Consider the following 21,602-nt stretch of genomic DNA (forward strand, 5'->3'; position numbering starts at 1 on the left):
TACTTGGTGGGGATTTTAGTTGTTGGCTAGACCCTGGTTTGGATTGTTCTTCTCCTAAAGCCGCCATAATGAGCAAATCTGCCTCATTAAATCATTTTTTAAATCAGATTGTGGCATTTCTGATGCTTGGCTTTTTCTTTATCCAAATAGAGAGTATTCCTTTTTCACACGTTCGTCAAAACTTATTTGCAAATTGATTATATTCTTATTGATAACCTACTGATCCCTCTGACTCAGTCCTGTAGTTATCAAACTTTAATAATATAAGATTATGCCCCAAGTTGTGTGACCTTTCCTGGCTTTTCTTAAATTAAAAAAAAAGACAGTGGCATTTCAATTCTAATTTACTATCAGATAATGACTTTTTAAATTTATGGAGAAGGATTGTGTACCTTTTTCTTTGATACAAACAATTCATTAGAAACTTCCGGTCTGATTGTTTGGGATGCTATGAAAGCTTATTTGCTGAGACCAATTATTTCTAATACTGTGAATTTAAAAAGGAAGACGAATTTAAAAAAAAATAGTATTAGTTAATCAAAAATAACAAATTGGCCAACAATATGGTCAAACTAAAAATCCTGAGTTGCTCAAAAGCAAAATGAACTTCAAACTAAATTTGATCTTCTTTCAACATATCCAATTGAAAACCAATTGTTAAGGACTAGGAGTCCATTTTATATCCATGGTGATAAATCAGGCAAGCTCTTGGCTAATGAGCTGAGAGGTTTTGCAGCCAAAGGGAAAATTAAAAGGATTCAAAAGGAGCATGGTAACTTTACTACAGATCATTCTGACATAAATGACACATTCAGGAATTTTTTTTCTTGACTTTATATCTCCAAATTAGAAATGATAGTAATTCCATGGAAAATTTCCTGGATTGCTTAAATATTCCCACGCTTTCTTTGGATAAACAAATAAGATTAGATGAACCTATATTATATGAGGATTTAGTTGCTGCTATTTCTTCATTACATTCAGAATGAACTCTGGGACCCAATAGGTTTCCTGTGGAGTTTTTCAAATTTTTTCTCAATTACTTTCACCTCTTTTAAGTTTGGTGCTATCAGACTCATTGAGGCAGGGTAATCTGGCAATGTTTAATGAAGCTGGTTTATTTCATTTTGTAAAGACCCAACAGAGTGCTCCTCTTACAGGCCAATTTCTTTATTAAATGTTGATGTCAAAATTTTTGACTAAAATTTTGACCTGTAGATTAGAGAATATTTTACAGTCTATCATCTGTTTAGACCAGACCTGTTTTATTAAAAACTGTTATTCTTATTTTAATATGCATCATTTATTGGTTGTTTTCTATTTACCTTCAAGTGCAGATCCCAAATGTGTTCTTTCCCTTGAAGCAGAGAAAGTATTCGAATGAGTTGAATGGAAATATTTTAAATAATGATTTTTAGAAAAATTCAATTTTGGATCAGGTTTTATTTCATGGATTAAATTATTGTCCAATGTTTTCAATTCTCACTAATTTTCAACATACACAACCTTTTAATCTTCAACAGGGAACCCCATCAAGGTGTTCTCTAAATCCATTATTGTTTGATTGGTCTTGGAACCATTAGCGATTGCATTTTGAGAATGTGGTGACATTTCAAGGATTTGTAGGAAGGGAATTGAATTTATGCAGATGATCTTGTACTCTATATATCAAACCCTGACACTTCTTTATCATACACATTATCAATACTTTCCCAATTGAGAATGTTTTCAGGCTATAGATTAAATCTGCATAAAAGTAAACTTTTCCCTTTGAACACACCTGCATCAGTGTATACCATTTTCTCCTTTTAGATTGTGGAGAACCAATTTAAATATCTCAGTATTAACAGTTACAAAGAATTATAAATACATTTTTAAAGAAAATGTTCTTAATTATTAAAAAAGTGAAACAATCTTTAACACAATAATCACTCCTCTCTTTATCCCTGGTTGGCTGTATTAATTCTATTAAAATGAATATTTTACCTAAACTTTTATACCTCTTTCAGTCTATACCAATTTTTACTTCTAAATCATATTTTAATTCACTTGATTCGATTATATAGTTTTGTATATGGAAGGGCAAGCACTCTCGTATAAGCAAGGTTCATCTTCAAAAACCTAAAAGGAAGGGAAGCATAGCTTTATCTAATTATAGATTTTATACTACTGGACAGTCGACATACGCAATTTTATATTTTGGATACATTTTCATAATTGAATGGACGGTCTAGCATGGCTAGCAATGGAGTTGAATTCTGCTAAAAAACCTTTCCATTCTAGATCTTCTTGGATCCTCACTTCCCCTCCCTTTAAATAAATCAATTGATGTTCCTATTGTCAGGCATGCTGTTCGAGTTTGGGTGCAGTTTAGAAAACATTTTGGACTTCATGGCTTTTCTCTTTCAAGCCCTATTATATCCAATCATCTTTTTCAAACTTGTTTACAAGATCCTGTTTTTCTTGATTGGTTTCGATTAGGTATGGAGTTTTAAAAATCTTTTTGATTATAGTTTTGCATCATTTGAACAGATTTCTAAGAAGTTCAATTTACCAAATACTAATTTTTTTCAGATATTTGCAAATCAGACATTTTCTTAAATCTCAGATACAGGAGTTTCCTCGGGCACCTGATGAGAACATTGTTGACGTCTTGTTCAGGGCCGCAGCATTCTCGCACATTATTTACGAAAAGCTAGTGGGTTTGAGACATGCCCTCTAGTTAAAATTAAAAATGCCTAGGGACAGGATTTAAACTTTACATTAACAGATGAAGTTTGGGATCTAACTTTTAAGATGGTTAATAGAATATCCTGGTGTGCTCATCATAGTTTATTCCAATTTAAAGTTGTACATAGGGCTCATAAGTCTAAGGTTAAATTATCTCTTATTTCCTCAGATGTAAATCCTTACTATGATAAAAGTAAGAGAGGAAAGGCTTCTTTAATGCACATGTTTTGAATAGGTCCTTGCCGTGAAAAATACTGGGGGGAGGTATTTCAAACTCTTATCTTTAATTCGAAATGTAAATTTAGAGCTGAATCCTCTGGTTGCTCTTTTTGGTACAACTGGAGGAGATGATATTCTTCTAACTCCAATTAAATGTCACACTATGTCTTTTGCATCTCTCCTGGCTTGACGTGCAATTTTGTTTAGATGGAAGGATGTAATCCCACCTACTCGTGCTCAATGGATGAGGGGAATTATGTTCTGCTTAAATTTAGAAAAGATAAATTATTCAATTAATAATTCAAATATAAGGTTTCAAATGTTGTGGGGACCATTCTTGGATTACTTTCATAACCTCAAGACATAATTTCAAATTTTTATATTTGCTGTTTTGTTCCATGAACAAAATACATATTTTTTTTAGTCATTCACCTTGGGTTAGGGTTTAGAATCATGCTGTATGTGGAAAAAAATCTAAGGATGAAATTTAGAATTATGGTTATATGGCTTGATGAGTTAACCATATAATCATTTACGGAGCGGAAACAGGCCATGTTGGCCTTTCGAGTCTGCACCGGTTCACTGATTTTGTGCGTCCCGTTCTTCTTCTTAACCAGGGTCTCAATATCTCTTGAAAACCAAGGGTCCATACACCTTCCGTACATCTTACCTGTAATTCAGATCCTTTATGTAAAGTTTTCTTATTTGTTATTAATGTATCACATAATGTTTTGTATGCACATGCTTATTTGTAAAAGTCAATAATGATATTTAAAAAGGGAAAAATGGTTAACAGTTTAATAGGCATCTAATTGGGACATCAAAATCAAGTCACTTTTATTGATCATTCATATGCTCGCACAGTAAAGACAAGATACTGTCTCTCCAGGACCACAGAGCATATTTAGAATAGAAGTTAAACACATTTAACTATTAAGACATATGCAGTAAAGGTCCACGATACACTATCCACATAAGTTATGGGAATTCAGGAGCCTTATGGGTGGGGAGGGAAACTCTTGCCTAATCTAAATGTTAGGGCCCAAGTGCTATGGTGCCTCCTACCAGGTGGCAGAATAGAAAACAGTTTACACGATGGGTGTGTGGAGTTCTTCACAATGTTTATTACCTTTCTTCTGTATCTAGTGTTGTAGATGTCCTCCATTGTAGGAAGAGAGCCCGCAATGATCTTTTCTGCTGACTTCACTATCCTCTACAGGGTCTTAAGGTCTGAAGTAGTCCAGCTTCCAAACCAGGCGATGATGCATTTGCACAGGATGCTCTCAATACATTCTTTGCAATACATTCTTTGGAGAAAGTAGTGAGGATGGAGGGTGGGAGATGAACTTTCCTCAGCCTTTGCAGGAATTAGAGGCGCTGCTGGGCTTCTTGGCTATGGAGCAGGTGTTAAGGGACCAGGTGAGATTCTCCACCAAGGAACTTGATACTCTTGACGACCTCAACAGTTGAGCCATCAATGGTCAGTGGAGTGTGGTTCCCCCCCCCTACTGAGCCCTCTTGAATTTCACAACCATCTCTTTTGTTTTATTAACGTTCAGATACAGGTTGTTGGCTCTGTACCAGTCTGTTAGCAACTGCGCCTCATCTCAGTATGCTGACTCCTCATTCTTACTAATAAGGCCCACCACGATCATGTCATCAGCAAACATGATGATGTAGATCGAGCTGTGTTTAGCTGCACAGTCGTGGGTCAGCAGAGTGAACAGCAATGGACTAAGCATGCAGCCCTGGGGGGGGGGGAGGAGGGTGCATGTTTAGTATGATGGTCTTAGAAGTGCTTTTACCGAGCTGGACTGCTTGGGGTCTCCTTGACAGGAAGTCAAAAATTCAATTACAGAGAGAGGTGTTCAGAGCCAGCAGGCTCAACTTCCTTATCAGGTACTGAGGTGAACACTGAACTGAAGTCAATAAACAGCATTTGAATATACGAGTCGTTATTTTCCAGGTGGTAAGGGCAAGATGGAGGATAGTGGCGATGGCATCAACCATAGAGCAGTTAGATCTGTACGTGAACTGCAGGGGGTCCAGTGACAAGGGCAGCAGGAACTTGATGTATCCCATGATGAGTCCCTCAAAGCACTTCATGATGGACTTTATTGCAACAGGGTGGTAGTCATCGAGGCAGGACACAGATGACTCCTTCGGCACGGGGACTTGATGTCACTTTGAAGCACGTTGGGACCATGGCGCTTCTCAGGGAGATGTTAAAGATGTCGGTGGGAACATCTGCTAGTTGAGCCGCACATCCCCTGAGCACTCTGCCAGTCCAGCAGCTTTTCATGGGTTGACCTTGCCTAGCTTTCTCTTCACATCGGCATTGCAAGACACAGCACCTGATCAATTGGAGGAGAGGTTGTCGGAACCAGTGCGTTGGGAAAATAGGAAGGCAAGGTATGTTGCAATCAAAGAGACATATCACTAAACCAAGATGAGGTACAAAGAAAGGAACTATAAAGTACGCAATCCTAGTCAAGCAGAGGATCTGAACCTCTGGTGAATGACTGGTCAGCAAGGGATCAGGATCCTTGCTTCATTGGTGTTCAAAACACTACTCGGATGTCTAAAGCTGCCTGCTCCCCTCCATGCTTCCAACACTTCTGGGAAGTCAAGGTTCCAAAGGACAGCATTGCCTCAGAATTCATGGCCGCGATTGGCTGACGTTTCTCTCACTTTATTTATTAATTCTTTGAAATAAACCCTAAGAGCTGATAAGTGGGGACAGTTCCACAAGGAAGCTCGCAGCACTCGATGAAGCAACAATGTCGGGTGTGACATTCGATGGACAGAATTCTGTTTTACTGTCTAGTTATTATCAGTCTTGCCAAAATCATGAAAAATATCCTGGCTTCAGATCCTCCCCGGTGCTGAAATCTTTGTGTTTATTATCCTATTACTTTGCAAGAAGAGAGAGTTCATTCCTTGCACTTCTGTTGTTTCAATAAACACAAATAAAAGGACTGTCAAAGGGTGAGAGAAAAAGACGGTGTGTGATTTTAAAAAGATTGACTAAAGTCAAAGAAGAAAACAAGGAAAAGAAAGGTTTGCAATGTGGGTTAGACATGGAAAGGAGCAACTCAAAGGACGTGCACTAGATTGTTTTATCTCAGAAGGGCTGGAAAGGAGAAGGAGTGGGTGAGTGCAGTGGTGCTGCACACCCCACGTATGTTATACATTGGAGTCATCGTCAACGCAATAGCGTGGAACTTCCCACCATGCTGGAATGCTGTCTAAAATGGCAGACTGAAACTGATATTTGCAGGTTTTAGTCGTTCCAGTGTGAACGACCAATGCCAGTATATTGGAGGCTATTCAAAATGGAAAAATCCCATGAATGCTGTGTTTTTTTTAAAAAAAAGGTGTTTCTCCAGCAGTTTTGTGTATTTCACTACAATAACAGTGTCTGCAGGCTTTCCTGTTTAACTCTATAACTAGTTGGACTGTATTTGTGGCAAAGCTAGACAGGATAGTTTGCTGTGCAGTGGAATTGAGGAAACTCATGTGAAGACAACTATTATTTGAGGCATTTCTTAAAATGTTCTTTATGCCATCTATTAATATCAATCATATTTGTATTTTTCCACGTACTAGCAATACATTTTTTCAATACGGATAAAGCTAAATATACAAAAGCAAGTTGGATCTTATCTAATCCCAAACTACCCAATAAAAATACTGTTGGATCTAAAACTATTTCTATATTCTAAAAACGATTGAATTTTCTTCCAAAAAGATTGTATATGTATACATGACCAATCAGCATGAAAAAAAGTTCCAACCATATCACCACATTGAAAACACAAATCTGATTCATTAAAACTATATTTTTTTAATTTTTCAGGTGTCAAATATAATTGATGTAAAAAATTGTAATTAATCATTGCTTAATGTGCATTTATCAATCTAGTTACACTGTTATAACTATCATCGATCTGTTTCTCTAATTCAAGACACTGATTTAATCCATTCTTTTTTATTTTAGAAGTATAACTAATTATTTGTCCTCTCAAATAGGCTTTCATAGCATCCCATAATACAAACTTACTTTGAACAGATTTAGAATTTTATTTCAAAAAAATTAATTTGTTTTTTCAAAAAATCAATAAATTCCATATTTTTTAACATTGTATTAAATCTCCAATGATAAGCTATTTGAATTTTCTCAGAAGTTTCATATGTAAAATATAACAGAGAATGATTTGAAATCACCCTACTTTTATATTCCACTTGTTGTATTTTCCCTTGTAAGTGTGCCGATACTAAAAAGAAGTCAATGCTTGAAAACGATTCATGTCTAGATGAATAAAAGGAAAAATCTTTCTCTGTCAGATTAAGACGTCTCCAAATATCTACTAAATTAAGATCTTTCATCAATGCTTGGACCTGGATTGCCATCTTGGGTTTTTTAACTTTGGAGATTTATCTAATAAAGGTTCCAAAACACAATTAAATTCACCACCAACTAAAATATTATCATTAGCTTGACCCAAACATAAAAATGCAGCCGAAATAAATACTTAATCATCTGCATTTGGAGCATAAATATTAAGTAAAGTCCAAAATTCACTAAAAATCTTACAATTCAATTTAAGAATACATCCTGCCTTTTCCTCCATTGATTGTAATTCAAAAGATACATTTTTAAGTATCAAAATTGCTACACCTTTAGCTCTAGAATTAAATGAAGAATATACATTCCCAACCCTATCCCTTTTTAATTTCACACTTTCCTTCACATTCAAATGTGTTTCTTGTAAAAAGGCAATATCAATTTTCATTTTCTTAATATATGCCAAGACTCGCTTACGATTAATCGGACTATTTAATCCTCAAACATTAAAAGTAGCAAACCTCAACTTTGACATATCTACTATTATTACTAAATACCAATAATATCTTTATATAAAAACTCAAATCAACGTATATAGGCCCTCCAATAAAAAAAATCACAAATTAAAAAATAAAAAAAATAAAGAAAAAAAAGAAACCCCCCCCCCCCCAAAGAAAAACTACCTAAAGGTAGTAATCCCCTAAACAAAAATTGGGTGTGGGTCACCCACCAGTGGCTGATGACTAGTAAAGAGCTTAGTACAGATCTCTCCCTCCCCAGACAAATACTCAGTAACATCAAAATATCATAATAACAAAAGATAAAATAGAATTAAAAAATTCTTCTTTTATCCAGAAGATTCCAATCTCGAAGATCCCATTTCGGAAGGAGGTAGTCTCTTTCCATTCCCATTTTACCCATTTCTGCCATTTCTTCCATTTCCAGAGCTACCAAATTTTTCTTTAGGAGATAATGGTGGACTACATCTTTGTCCTCTTATATCTGGCAATGAATCAGCAAAAATCATTGCTTCACGGATCAGTCTCAAAAAACCGAAATTGATAGTCTTCGTAAAACACCTTCAATACTGCAGGGTAACGAAAAGTAGACTTATAACATTTACGCCACAAAACTTCTTTAACTGGATTGAATCGACGTCGACGTTGAATGACATCTTGACTCAGATCAGGATAAAAAAAGACTTTGCTATTCTGAATCAATAATGGGGTTTGTCGTCTCGCATTTTGTACTGCAAGTCGAAGTATTGCTTCTCTATCCAAATAACTCAAACATCGAATTATTACCGATCTTGGTGGTTGACCAGCTGAGGGTATTCTTCTTAAAACTCTATGGGCTCTTTCCAATGCCAATCCCCCAGAGAAAAATTCTTGCCCTAATATTTGCGGAATCTAGTCTTTAAAAAAACGAAGATCTTGTCCTTCTATACCTTCTAGCAAACCAACAATTTTCACATTATTCCTTCTGCTTTGATTTTCCAAATAATCTATTTTTCTTTCTAGCTCCTTCTCACGATTTCCCAATCCTATGACTGATTTTTCCACCTTCAACACTTTTTCTGTGTTAGAAGTCGCTTGTTGTTTACAGTCCAAAAAAGCAGTCTGAAGTTTTTTTAAATTCTTCATAAGATATATCCACATGTGTCTTAACCCTATTTAATTCTGAACGTATACCAGCATTCATTTGAACTATTTCATTATTTAAGATGTCAACAAATCCATTCCAGGTTTTATAACAGCTTGAATAACTGCATTCATTTGCATACACTGTGATTTGGTAAATCTCGGCTCTGCTCTCTCTGACATAGTGGCAGAAAGAGATAACTGCAGCTCCTGCTGCAACTCAACAGAAGGCATTTTAAAAGTTTTTCTGCGGGTCTGGACTCCCAGCGACGGCACCCCGACTTCCTCAGGGGTCGCCGCTGGTCTCCCACCGTATCTTGTTGTTTTCTCATCAATGCGTAAAGAAAAACGATTTCTTCAGATTGAAATGCTACCTGATGCATTTCCAACAATGGAGTCGTCTTCCTGTGTGCTCTGTCCATTGAAATTGAAAAGCTTTCCAAATTGGGGTCCACTTTTTGGGAACACTTTGCTTCCTTTTTCCAATTGTGCTTTCCTCGAGGTTTGTGTCTCAGCCTAATCTCCCTGGTCGACTTCTGTGGCAGGGTTGGAAAAGGTTCAGTCATGGTTTGTAACTAAATTTGTAAATTATAATATTTTCCTGAGTATTCTGCATTTGATATGGGATCATTTTGGATTTGATTTATTCCCACAGTTGTTGAAAACCTCTGGTTATGTTATCTTTGCAGATATAGAGAAAAGGCGCTGGAAAATTCATATCGTCATGGCTTTGAAACTCGCAGAGCAATGCATTTTGTTTACAATAACACACTGATTTAGAATTTCTTGTGTATTTTTGCTATAAAACGTGAAAAAAATAGTGTAAATCCATGGATTTGTCTGAAATGGTGTGGGTGACATCTTTTTGAGAACTAAATATATCTTGATCACCAATAAAGAAAGGGATTTCTTGTATGTCAGAGTTGAAATTGATTTGTGGCTGCCTCAAACATTCTTCGATGTATTTTGAAATAATTGTTCTTTTGTATTTCTGTAGGTGGTGTAAGAATGGTATATCCGTCAGCTTTTGTGTTGATTCCTCAGGGGGATATCCCAATAATTTCAAATGCTGCAACAGCAGGAGGTCATACGAATCCATCGCAAGGACCAGGAAGTGTAAAAGACACCAATAGCTGTGGATTGCCCCTCACACCACCCACCTCTCCTGAGCAGACCATTACAGGTATGTTTTCCACATGCGGTCATTGCAGGTTCATTACACAAATGTTCAGCCTTGGTATCTGGCAGTATAACATGCAAATTGGGACAAGGAGTGGGCTGCTTGGTTCCTCAAGCCTGCAGTATCATTTATTCAGGTCACAGTTGATTTGATTGTAACTTCAGCTTTGCATTTGCACATTGTAACATTTCACCCTTTCCTTTTATCTATTTTATGTACCTCAAATGTTGAAAAACTGTCCTTTCACTGCCCTTTGAAGAGTTCAAAAGATCAAGGACTTTGAGAGGAAAAGGTTTTGCTCCATTGGTCTCTTAGAAGATCTCTTATTTTTCATTAGTGATCTCTCTTTTCAAATTCTCCCATATCTACCCTGTTGAGACTCTCAGGATCTTGTATTTAATTATTTAAAACATTGAGATCTTTGAATTTGGGACACAGTGGTTATAGGGATATTGCAGAGCAACAGGCACTTTTGCCCAATGGTTGACCATAAATCACCCAAAAAGTGGTGCTTGTTCTTAGTTCCAAATTCCTATTGGAATTGGCTTAATAGCAACATTCCAACTAAAGTACAGATTATTGGACATTGTTGTGAATACTTTGTTATTTTTGAGAGCCAACTCTTCATTCCAGTTATGTGCCCATTTTATTTTGTTTTGTTTTACAAAATGCATTACATTTCTTGTATTCACATTTCAGAAAATCATATTTGTGGTATGCCAGTTCCGTTATCTTAAAAAGGAATATTTTACTTTTTTATTTTGTTCAGTGTGACCAAAATGAAATGTCACCAATTCCACTACCCTGTATTTTTCTTTGGCTTGGCTTCGCGGACGAAGATTTATGGAGGGGGTAAAAAGTCCACGTCAGCTGCAGGCTCGTTTGTGGCTGACAAGTCCGATGCGGGACAGGCAGACACGATTGCAGCGGTTGCAGGGGAAAATTGGTTGGTTGGGGTTGGGTGTTGGGTTTTTCCTCCTTTGTCTTTTGTCAGTGAGGTGGGCTCTGCGGTCTTCTTCAAAGGAGGTTGCTGCCCGCCAAACTGTGAGGCGCCAAGATGCACGGTTTGAGGCGTTATCAGCCAACTGGCGGTGGTCAATGTGGCAGGCACCAAGAGATTTCTTTAGGCAGTCCTTGTACCTTTTCTTTGGTGCACCTCTGTCACGGTGGCCAGTGGAGAGCTCGCCATATAACACGATCTTGGGAAGGCGATGGTCCTCCATTCTTGAGACGTGACCCATCCAGCGCAGCTGGATCTTCAGCAGCGTGGACTCGATGCTGTCGACCTCTGCCATCTCGAGTACTTCGACGTTAGGGGTGTAAGCGCTCCAATGGATGTTGAGGATGGAGCGGAGACAACGCTGTATAAAACTTAACTAAATCATTTTTTTGTTGACAATGTTTATTCAATTATTGATGAAATATTAGTTCCCCCTAATGATGGACCATAGTAATATCATTTGTTTCATTGCTTAATTTATTTTTGTTTATTTTAAATGATTAAATTGATTTGTTTCTTTGATTTCTAATTTAATCTGAGTCCTGGTATTTACAAATATGAGAAATGATACTTTATGCTTGTGGCAGAAATCAGATTTGACGTTGCACTTTCTTCACCATTTTCCAGGTAAATGTACCCTGGCCATGATCATCCATTTGATTAAATTAATTTTGCAGTTTCAGTAATGATTACACAAAATGGAAGATTGAACTGTGCATTTCCCTCTTCTAAATTAGACATTCAAAATGATCTTCATAATGCATCATTTGGTACTTTAATTATATGAATTATCAATTTTTTTTGAAAGTTTCGGTTTTCTAAAGCAAAAACTTTATTTTCAATGCTGGGGAATATTCCTGTCCTTTTATTATGCTCATGTCGTGAGCTGCACTGATCCACAGCGAACGGGGTCACAGAGGAGCAGACTCGCACTGGGCTGACATCCCAATGGACTTGGTGAGCACAGCCTGGATTTTATTTTTATCCACCTAGATGACACCCTCATTGTAACTCGTGCGCGACAGGAGTACCTAACACCTGTAGCTGCTCTGCCAGCGATTGAGCGACTATGGTCGAGCCATCAACCCAGCGAAATGTCCGTTCAGCTTGACAGCCATAAATTTCCTTGGGCACTGTGTCGATCAACATGGGGCAGTCTTTCTTCAGTCACAGGTTGAAGCCATTCATAAGTTTGCCAAGCCAACTATGGTCAAAAGTTTGCAGGAGTTCGTTGGGTTGGTCAACTTCTACCATCAGTTCCTGCTGCCAGGATCATGTGACCTCTTCAAGCTGCTGTCCGGTCAGATTACAGAATACTGGTGGGATACGGAGACACTCTGGCCAATGCCACCCTTCTCGTGCGTTGATGTGCCCACCACCTCACAGTCAATGCATCTAACACGGCCATCAGTGGCGTCCTGGAGCAGCTGATTGATGGACATTGGAGTCCACTCACTTTAGCAGGCATCTGTGGCCCCTGGAGAAGAGGTTGAGAGCCTTTGACAGGTAGTTTCTAGCCCTCTACTTCGCTGAACACCATTTCTGCTATTTCCTTGAGGGACTAGATTTCATGATCTTCACTGATTACAAGCCCCTCACTTTTGCCTTCACCAAGGTGATGGACCCATGGTCGGCAAGGCAGCAGCCTCACCTCTCTTGTATCTCAGAGTACACGACGGCTATCAAGCACATTTCCAGCAGGAACCACCTCGTGCATGTCCATCCTGTCTGTGCACTCCATGACCCACGGAATCAACTATACAGTGCTCGCAGCAGCCTAACGGCAGGATGGCAAAATGGCAGCCTACCGCATTGCAGTCTCAGGGCTATAGTTGGAAGATGTGCATTTCAGGCTTTCGAAAGCCACACTTCTCTGACGTGTCTACCAGCCATTCTGGACCTATCGTTTCCACCACATTGGAGGCATTATGTCTTGGATGCTGCGACGACATGAGTTGACTCTCCTATCCATCCAGGCAACAACTAAACTGGTCGCAGACAGGTTCATATGGCATGGCCTGTGTAAACAGGTTGGCCACTGAACCAGAACATGCCTGCACTGTCAGACATCTAAGTTGCAGAGGCACGTGAAAGCCCCTCTTCTGTCCAGTTTCCAGAGGCGCTGCATACCTGTTCACGATGGTGGACAGGTTTACTAGATTACTAGATAGTTAGAAGCTGTCCCGCTCTCGGACAGTTCCATGACATCCTGCGCCAGGGCCCTCATTGCCAACTGGATAGCCTGTTTCAGCCTTGCAGTATCATGTTGGATGGGGGCACAGTTCATGTGCGGCAGCACTGACATAGCTCTAGGGACCCAGTTACATCACACCACAGCCTATCACCTGGAACAACCTGGTGGAAAGGTTCCATAGGCATTTGAAAATGGCCATCATGACACAGCTCCGAGGCCCAGATTGGAAAGGTGAGCTGCCCTGGGGGCTCCTTGGCATTCGCACAGCGCCAAAGGAGGATTTGGCCATGTCCTCCCCTGAGCTTGTCTATCGGGCCCTGCTGACAGTCCCAGGGAGAGTTTGTGCCAGGGGCTTGCAGCCAGGAGTAAACACCTACAGTGCGCTAACATGACTTTGTGAAAAGGGGGGCACCTGGCCCCCATAGCAGCCTTATGCCACAGTCCAGCTCCATCCTGTGTCCAAAAGGATCTCGAAGACCGCAGATACATCTTCATAAGGAGAGGCATGCACTGGACATCCCTTCAGCGCCCATACGAGGGTCCATACAAGGTATTACAACACAATGGGATTGCATGCCTTTTGGACAAGGGGCTAGGCAGGAAACATTCATATTTGACCACCTCAAACAAGCACACATTGATCTCAACCAACCAGTAACTATTCTAGCTCTGTGGCGGAGAGGTTGACCTCCCAAACGTATGAACTGTTTACGAACTGTGGACTCAGCACCTGCGAACACTAGTTCTTTTGGGGGGGGGGGGGGTGGAATGTAGCAAACTGCATTGATCGACAAGCGAACCAGGTTATGGAGGTGCAGGCTCGCACTGGGCTAACATCACAATGGTCCCAGTTGGAGCGGTCAAAAAGGAATGTGCTGATAAGCTCTCGGAAAGTTCCATGAAAGTCAGTTGGTTAGTTCAACTCGCTCACAGCTTCTGTGTTTTTTTTTCTTTCGTTCACTGCACAGCACTCATTTAAATTTGCTGTTTGCTACCTTTTGCTCAGCTTTTACAATGTGATTTACCAGTTAACATCTTAATCCATCCAAGGTCTCTATTTATCATTTCAACATTTCATGTAACCTCTCAGTGTAAATTAGCATTGGCAATTTTATTTGTGAAAAATTGCTATAAGGTACAGTACTAAATTTGGTACATTCATAGTACTCTTGGGCAGATGGAAGACTCTGAAAACATAGGCCAAATTATCCTGATCTTTGTTCAAAATTTCATGGTAAATGATTGTTAATTGAGTGTATGAGCAGTAGCTTTAAAAAATTTTTTTTAACTTTAATAACTAAAGTTAAATAATCAATTCAAAATGACAATTACTTAATCATGTTTTATTGCAGTGGTTCTCAACCTTTTTCTTTCCACTCACATATCACTTTAAGTAATCCCTATGCCATTGGTGCTTTGTGATTAGTAAGGGATTGCTCAAGGCGGTATGTGAGTGGGAAGGGAAGGTTGAGGATCACTGCTCGAGACCCAATTGTTACTGAAATATTTTGCTTGAGAAAAATTGCCATTGGCCCATTTCCTTTGGACTCATGAAACCGTGCACATCAGTCAATTGGGGACAATTAAAACAATGGTTTTCAAACTTTTTCTTTCCACTTACATACCACCTTAAGCAATCCCTTACTAATCACGAGCACCTATGGCATAGAGAATACCTAAAGTGGTATGTGAGTGGAAATAAAAAGGTTGAGAGCCACTGTTTTATTGTTAATGTCATTTGTTGACTTGTAATTTTGTGTAAAGTTGCCACTGGGTAAAATTAAATTCAAGAAAATGTTTTAAAAAAAGATTGGCAATAAAATGAAGTGACTAAAATTTCAGTATTATTGTTTGATTGAAAATTACCTCTTTTGTATATTTTCCATGAAGAAATGAGTGACCTGATGGAACATTCGAGTTATTTTAGAGAAGCAAGATTTGTTTAGAAAAGGAAATAATTGGCACTATTGTAGTAATGGATTGTTAGTACCTGCATTTGAAATAATTTTTTTTGTCAAAGATCAAAAATTCTTGTTTTTATTTCATGCCAGAGAGCTATTTACACACAACTTGACTTGTTTGATTTACTGATAACTCTGAGTCAGATGTTTTCAATGTTTTAATCTCTGAGCAGTTGAATAGTCCTGTTATTCTAACTTTCCCAAACTGACAATCTTAAACATGCCTTATAACCTTCTATTTCAATGTGAGTACACATTGTAATTGACAGTGGATTGTACTTCATAGTACAGGTAATAGATATTTTTAAAATTGAAATATTTTGCATGAGATTATATTGACCAGAACATTATCTGTGTTTGAAACAGTGCAGAATCAACCAACATTCCTTCTCATTACACAATGCTGAAATTCTGCTTTAAGATCTGAATATTTTTTGAGCAAGGTTTGTAAGTTCACTCAGCACTTCAATTGCACAGAATCTGGAATTGCATTTTAAATACAAGCTTTAAAAGATGCACTGGTGACCTCTAGTGGCTGAAATCAGATTTTACATGGCACTTTTCACAGTGTGTTAATCGTGCAGTGGACTTTTCTCCAGATATGCTTGTTGTTCATTGCTGTTAAAAAAAATAGTATATTAGAAAAGTTAATGATTAGCTACAAATTGGCATTCTAAATGCTAAAAAAAATTAGAGATAAGGTTTTATTAATATTGTAATAAGAAGAATTGAGCTGTCCTGAAAAGTTGCAGGAAATATGGGAGCCCTTTAAAAGTGCCCAGTCAACTTGTTTGGCATAATTTTTGAAAAATCTGGAGCATACTGATCTGAAACCACTGCATTTGTTTGCTTGCTAAGAAAATTCCCATTTCAATCTCAAATGTCTGCAGCAAAAACATCTCCAAAGATGTTTGCTTTGCTGCCGTGATGTAGTGAAGTATTTTATTTTCCGAAGAGAAACTTAAATGTTGAACTTGTAAAATTGTTTAACTGACAGCTGAATGGAATTTGAAAAGGTCTTTTAGTTTCTTCACAACTCCTGATCATTTGAATGTTGATATCTCTGAGATTTTGTGAAGAAAAATGAAAACACTTCCTTAAAGGAAGCTTGAATCCAGATTCTTCAGTTCAATATGCTGAGTAAAATTCTAGTTGTTTTTTAAAACCTGTTGAGTTACAGGTAAAATAAACTTCTTCAGCAAGGTTGACAAGTTATGGTCTTGATTTCCCTGTAGATTTGTTTGTTTTATTTTCCTAGGCAATTGTGGCCTGTTTTACGCTTCAGTACAATAAGATTAATATGACATTTAGCCAATTGCAAATGTTGTTCGTTCGTTGTCAGTGCACCTTCATAATGTTGTTTTAAACAGGTGATGGGATTGTGCAGGCTGTTGTCAGTCAAGCAAGTGGACAAGAAGGAGCTGTAAATTCAACAAGCCCAAAACATTGTGGTAAAATTCCTCCAAAAGTAACTAATCAGATGGTTCAGAAAGTCTGGAAAGAATGCAATTTGAACAAGACACCACTGAAGTAAGTTTAAATGACTTGGATATTAAAAAAAAAATATGCAGAATGCTTGAGCTCACAATTTCATTCATAACCTACGATTTTACATTTAAAAAATGCAAATCACAAAGTCAAAGCAACAAGTGGAAATTAAAGTATTAATGTGCTGCTTTATTGTGAAGATGCAATGCACCAATCACCTTAATGCACCTTTGCATATAATGGCTCCCCTCCCAAATTTTTGAAATTGCTTGTGTTCAGATCTTCTCTTCAAATTTAGATTTTTCAGGTGCATCAAGTTGCTGATAACTGGTGCCATTTACCATGCCTTTACAAAGAATCGGGTCGTCCTGACTGTCCAAACTGTGGAAAATGTATTGAGTGGTATAGTAAAACTGAACATGTTGATTCTTTTCACATTCATTTAAGATATTGAATTTGGGACTGTGGATCTGACACTTGCAGAGGGAGAAAGTGGTAATTTTAAAAAAAGAGAAATAGCCATTTTACTCCCTTAAAAATCAAGTAATGCTTAAACTTGTGCTGTCAATTTTAAAAACCAGTCATTAGCTGACAGGAAAAGAAGCTATTTGATTCAATTGGTAGGTCTTAAGTGAGTGGAACTTCACATGCATTTTAACTTAAGACTTCTATTTCTTATAAAAATCCAAATTCTAACTGCTAACTAATATTTAAATTGGTTACTGTTTGTTCAAGCAAAATGAGGAAATCCAATTTGAAAATAGGCAATTCAAAAGGATGTGGAAATTACAATCAGTTTTCTAAATTACAAATAAATCATTGTTTTAGAGAAAGCTATTTCCTTGTGAAGGCTGTCCTCAATTAAATATGTCCTATCATGCTTTGTCCTCTAATTTCTTCTCCAACAATTTTCCTTCATATTTATTGTATTCCTCATTAATTTTCTTTTGTTTTTAAAGGACGTATTACAAAACATGTTATGTATAATGTAAATAGCTATTTATCTCTGCTACTTTGCTTTTTGTTTCTTCATGAGCTCAATCTTGTCTCAGCAATTGCATTTTGCTAATGTTTGAAGTGCACCTCAATGCTGTCAGTAATCTTGAACATAATTTTTCCATGCTCCTTTACTAAATTTACTATATTTTTTAATCATAACTCCAGGTTGCATCAGAACCTTCTTCTCTATATAATTCTTCATTTATCTATTGAATTCAAAACTTGAAATAAACTCCTTTTTAATCTGTGCCATTATGCTCCTTTAGCAAGATTCTAAAATTTATTTATAATGCTGTGTGCCATCTGCTCTCCATTCTTGCTCAAATTGCTAGCCCTTAGTTATTTTAAAATTTGTCATACTCAAATCTGGTGGTTCTTGTTTTGGTGCCAATATTTTCCTTTTCTTTAATTATGCTGACTCCTGAAATGTTTGCTACATTTTAACTGCTGTTTTTCCACTGATAGCTAGATCCAATGGTGTCTTCATAACATGCTCAACCTAGTATTCCTATATGTTTGAATCATTCTGCAACCTTTACATTCTTTTAAACCTGACTCAATAAATCATTAATTAAAAATTGAGAACCATCTATTTCTCTCTACCATATCTATTTGCAGATTTCATTATTTCCCCCATATATCAGACTTTTATTTCAAGATGGTTTTATCGAATTTGACCTTGCACTTCATTTGTAATGGATTAACTTGCTCACTGATACTGTAAATCCTTTATTTTGTACCACAGTGTAATACAGGTACACAATCCTTTATCTGGACATCTAAAATCCAGAAAGCTCCAAAATCCGGCAAGTGAGGAGAGCGATGGCAGTGCGAGTCGGGCAGGCGAGGTGGGGGGACTGGTCGGGCAGGCGAGGGATGGAGACCAGCAGCGCAAGTCGGGGGGGTGAGGGGGAGAGGCCAGCAGCACGAGTCAGGTGGGTGAGGGGAGGGAAGATGGCAGCGCGACTGGAAGGGGGTGGGTGTGGATATGGCAGCACAATTCGGGTGGGCTTAAATCTAGCTTTCTGAAATCCAGAAAAATCTGAAATTCGGAATGCACCCCAAGGGTTCCGGATAAAGGATTGTGTACCTGTAGTATAATTTATTCTTTTTCTCAGTTTGTACAGTTTGCAGCCATTTTAATGTTATTAAAACTACATTTGCCTCTATTTTTCTGCATGAACAATTAAAATCCACGTTTTTAAAAACCTTAAGCACAAAAGTGGGAAACACTAGAAGTACTTAGGAAGTCAGGCAGTTACTGATAACCTGTTAGAACTTGACAGTCTTGTGTCCTTGCTTGTGTTTAATATACAGATTTCCATGCATTTCTTTTCATGCCAGCAGATAAACTGAACAAGTTGGCAAGAAGTGCGTTCAAACTCCCAAGCAAAATGGTTAGGGCAAGAAAGAGCTAGCTTTTGCCTGCTTGTGAAACAAACATTTGATTGTTGTTGCAGTTTAAGCAGATTGACTTGGCACAAAAATAATAAACCTATCTGTTTTATAATTCAACGCATTTTATCACTACCATATCATACCATTCAGGGGGCTTTGGGGCATGTGGAGCTAATACCAGCCTTTTTTAAAAAAAATGTTCAGTAACATCTGCCCTGATCAAGGGTATGTGTTCCTTATATAGGAACAATTGCCATTTTCTGGGCAAAGGCCAACCCAATTTGGACAATTCTTCTGTGGACTGCCTTAAAATGGGCAGTTTCATTTCAAATGGTTAGAAAGACTGTCCCCACATATTTGTTTGGCAAAGTTTATTTTTAGTTGAAGGTAGTTAAAGCAAATGCACTCTCAGTGTTGCTGTTTTTCCATGAAGAAAAATATTTCTGTGGTACTTTATTTTTCATTAGTAAGGCAATGAGCAAATATTGAACAACTTCTAACAATTTTAAATTCTGTTCATAGAAGTAAACTATTAATCATACTAAAATATTGTTTATATCATTTAAGTAATTTTTGCAAAGTTATTTAGTAGTAAAGTTGAATGTTTGAAGAGGTATTGATGACTGACTTTTTTTTAAAATGGGCATATAAAAGAAGGCATTCAACCAGTGAAAATTCTGAGGAAGAACTGGCAAGCAATGCTGTTGCTTGGGATTTTGCAGAGCCTGGCCTAAGAGTCGGTTGTTCTTGTTCAAGGTAGGATATTTCTAATCGTATAACTGACAAATTATACATTGCTCTGCTCATGAAGATCGAGCATTTTTCCATACATCCTTTTCTAATTGGGCATTGGTTTCCAGTGAGCATCTTTGAACTTATGGTCAGACCTGTCTTCCTGAACCCTCTTGCTCATTCCAAATACCAGACATGAAATTTATTAGATGGATGAGAGTGACCTGCCCAGTTGAATTTTCTAATTATTCATACTTTTGTTTTTCACATGAGCTACATCATTTATATAATTTATTTGTTCATTGATGATGACAGAAAATGGTCATGAAAATAATACAATTCAAGGAGACCTTTCCTTCCTCTCCTCCTCATCACACCTTTACTCTTGCCATACTACTTCAAGGAAGACAAATGGGAAGTCATCATCTGAGGGCAATGAGATTGAGCTTCAGGCAAACATTGTGTTCACATTTTTCACGGATTTATTCAGTTAATTTTAAACAAGTATTGTATAACTTGTATGTCAGTGATCATTGTACATGTTGTGAATATTTAATTGTTCTAGTCTTCTTTGAGCAACCAAACTTTACCCAGAAAGAACTGAAGGGTTATTCATTCACCAATTGCATTCAAATTGTTCATTGGTTCTGAAACTTTGTCAGTGTGATATTTAAACAAAAACTAGTGAAATTGCTCATTTTACTGTTCTTCAGCTTGTTTTTGGCATGCATCAGTTAACAACCCATTAAAGCATAATGGCACATTCTAACATTCTGTTTACTGCAAGACTATAATGGTGGAATGTTCTTCATGTAAATTTCTTATTGCAATCGTAAAACCACTGCATCTTTATTTCATCTATTTTATAACCTGTTGAGCAAAGATGGTGGATTTTCTCTCAGCTTTTCAATTGATTTTTGAATTGACCCGATTAAAAGCCATCATAGAATCATCAGCTTCACAAGAGGGTCTAGAATAAATTTTTTGAAAGTTAATTTCTCTTGTGATTTTACTGTTTCAAATAAAATTTGTGGATTTCTCTGAGTTTAAGTTTCTCATTAAATTTTATGCTGGATTTTACAACCAATCATCATTTGGGACATAACTCGTTTACATGTCTGTCGTGGGCTTAAACTAGCAGCAATTTGTGCCACACAAACTGCTTCCATCTGATGAGCCGGTAGGCCTGTATACCAGATAGTCAGGTTTCTTCCATTCATTTCAATGGGGCTGTCAAATACTGGAAGAAAGACAAGGGTTTGTGTTCAGCTTTGAAGCCTTTTATTTATTTGTTTCTGCTTTTTGGTCATTTAAGATTTTTTTTGACAGGTCAATGCATTCACAACTTGGGCAACTGGTAAGTTTGTGACCGGAGCTTCACCAGTTGTCCATTTTGTGAGTGCAACGGGTTGCTTTGCTGATTTAGACCTCATGCTCTACTTTGAAATGCTGGGAGTTTGGCTACTAGTGGAAGACTTACCATGGGCCCATTTTGAAGAACCAACATGAGCTAAAGGAAGACTGCCAGTGATTTATTGGCAAGTGGAGATCTCCCCCCTTGTCTCGTTTTTATTTTGACCTGAGTGCAAAGGATCTTTTGTGGATTTGAATTGCAATTTCCTGTTCATCCACCAGTTCACAGCAAGTAGTTTACAACTGCTGAATTCTCAACTTGGTTAAAAATAGAGATCTTCTGAATCCTGCTCGTACTTT

General features: G+C 37.6%; 1 protein-coding gene across 4 annotated transcripts in view; it reads left to right on the plus strand.

The window, feature by feature from the left end:
• LOC138761280 (mediator of RNA polymerase II transcription subunit 13-like) overlaps positions 1-21,602 on the plus strand; it is a 246,699-nt gene that overhangs the window by 178,904 nt on the left and 46,193 nt on the right. For all 4 annotated transcript variants that reach the window (XM_069933152.1, XM_069933155.1, XM_069933153.1 and 1 more), the window contains 3 exons: positions 9,935-10,120; positions 16,643-16,802; positions 19,812-19,913. In XM_069933152.1, coding sequence (XP_069789253.1) covers positions 9,935-10,120; positions 16,643-16,802; positions 19,812-19,913 — 448 coding nt within the window. The remainder of the gene's footprint in view (positions 1-9,934; positions 10,121-16,642; positions 16,803-19,811; positions 19,914-21,602) is intronic.

The sequence above is a fragment of the Narcine bancroftii genome, chromosome 4 (genome assembly GCF_036971445.1).
Source record: "Narcine bancroftii isolate sNarBan1 chromosome 4, sNarBan1.hap1, whole genome shotgun sequence".
Lineage (NCBI taxonomy): Eukaryota > Metazoa > Chordata > Chondrichthyes > Torpediniformes > Narcinidae > Narcine > Narcine bancroftii.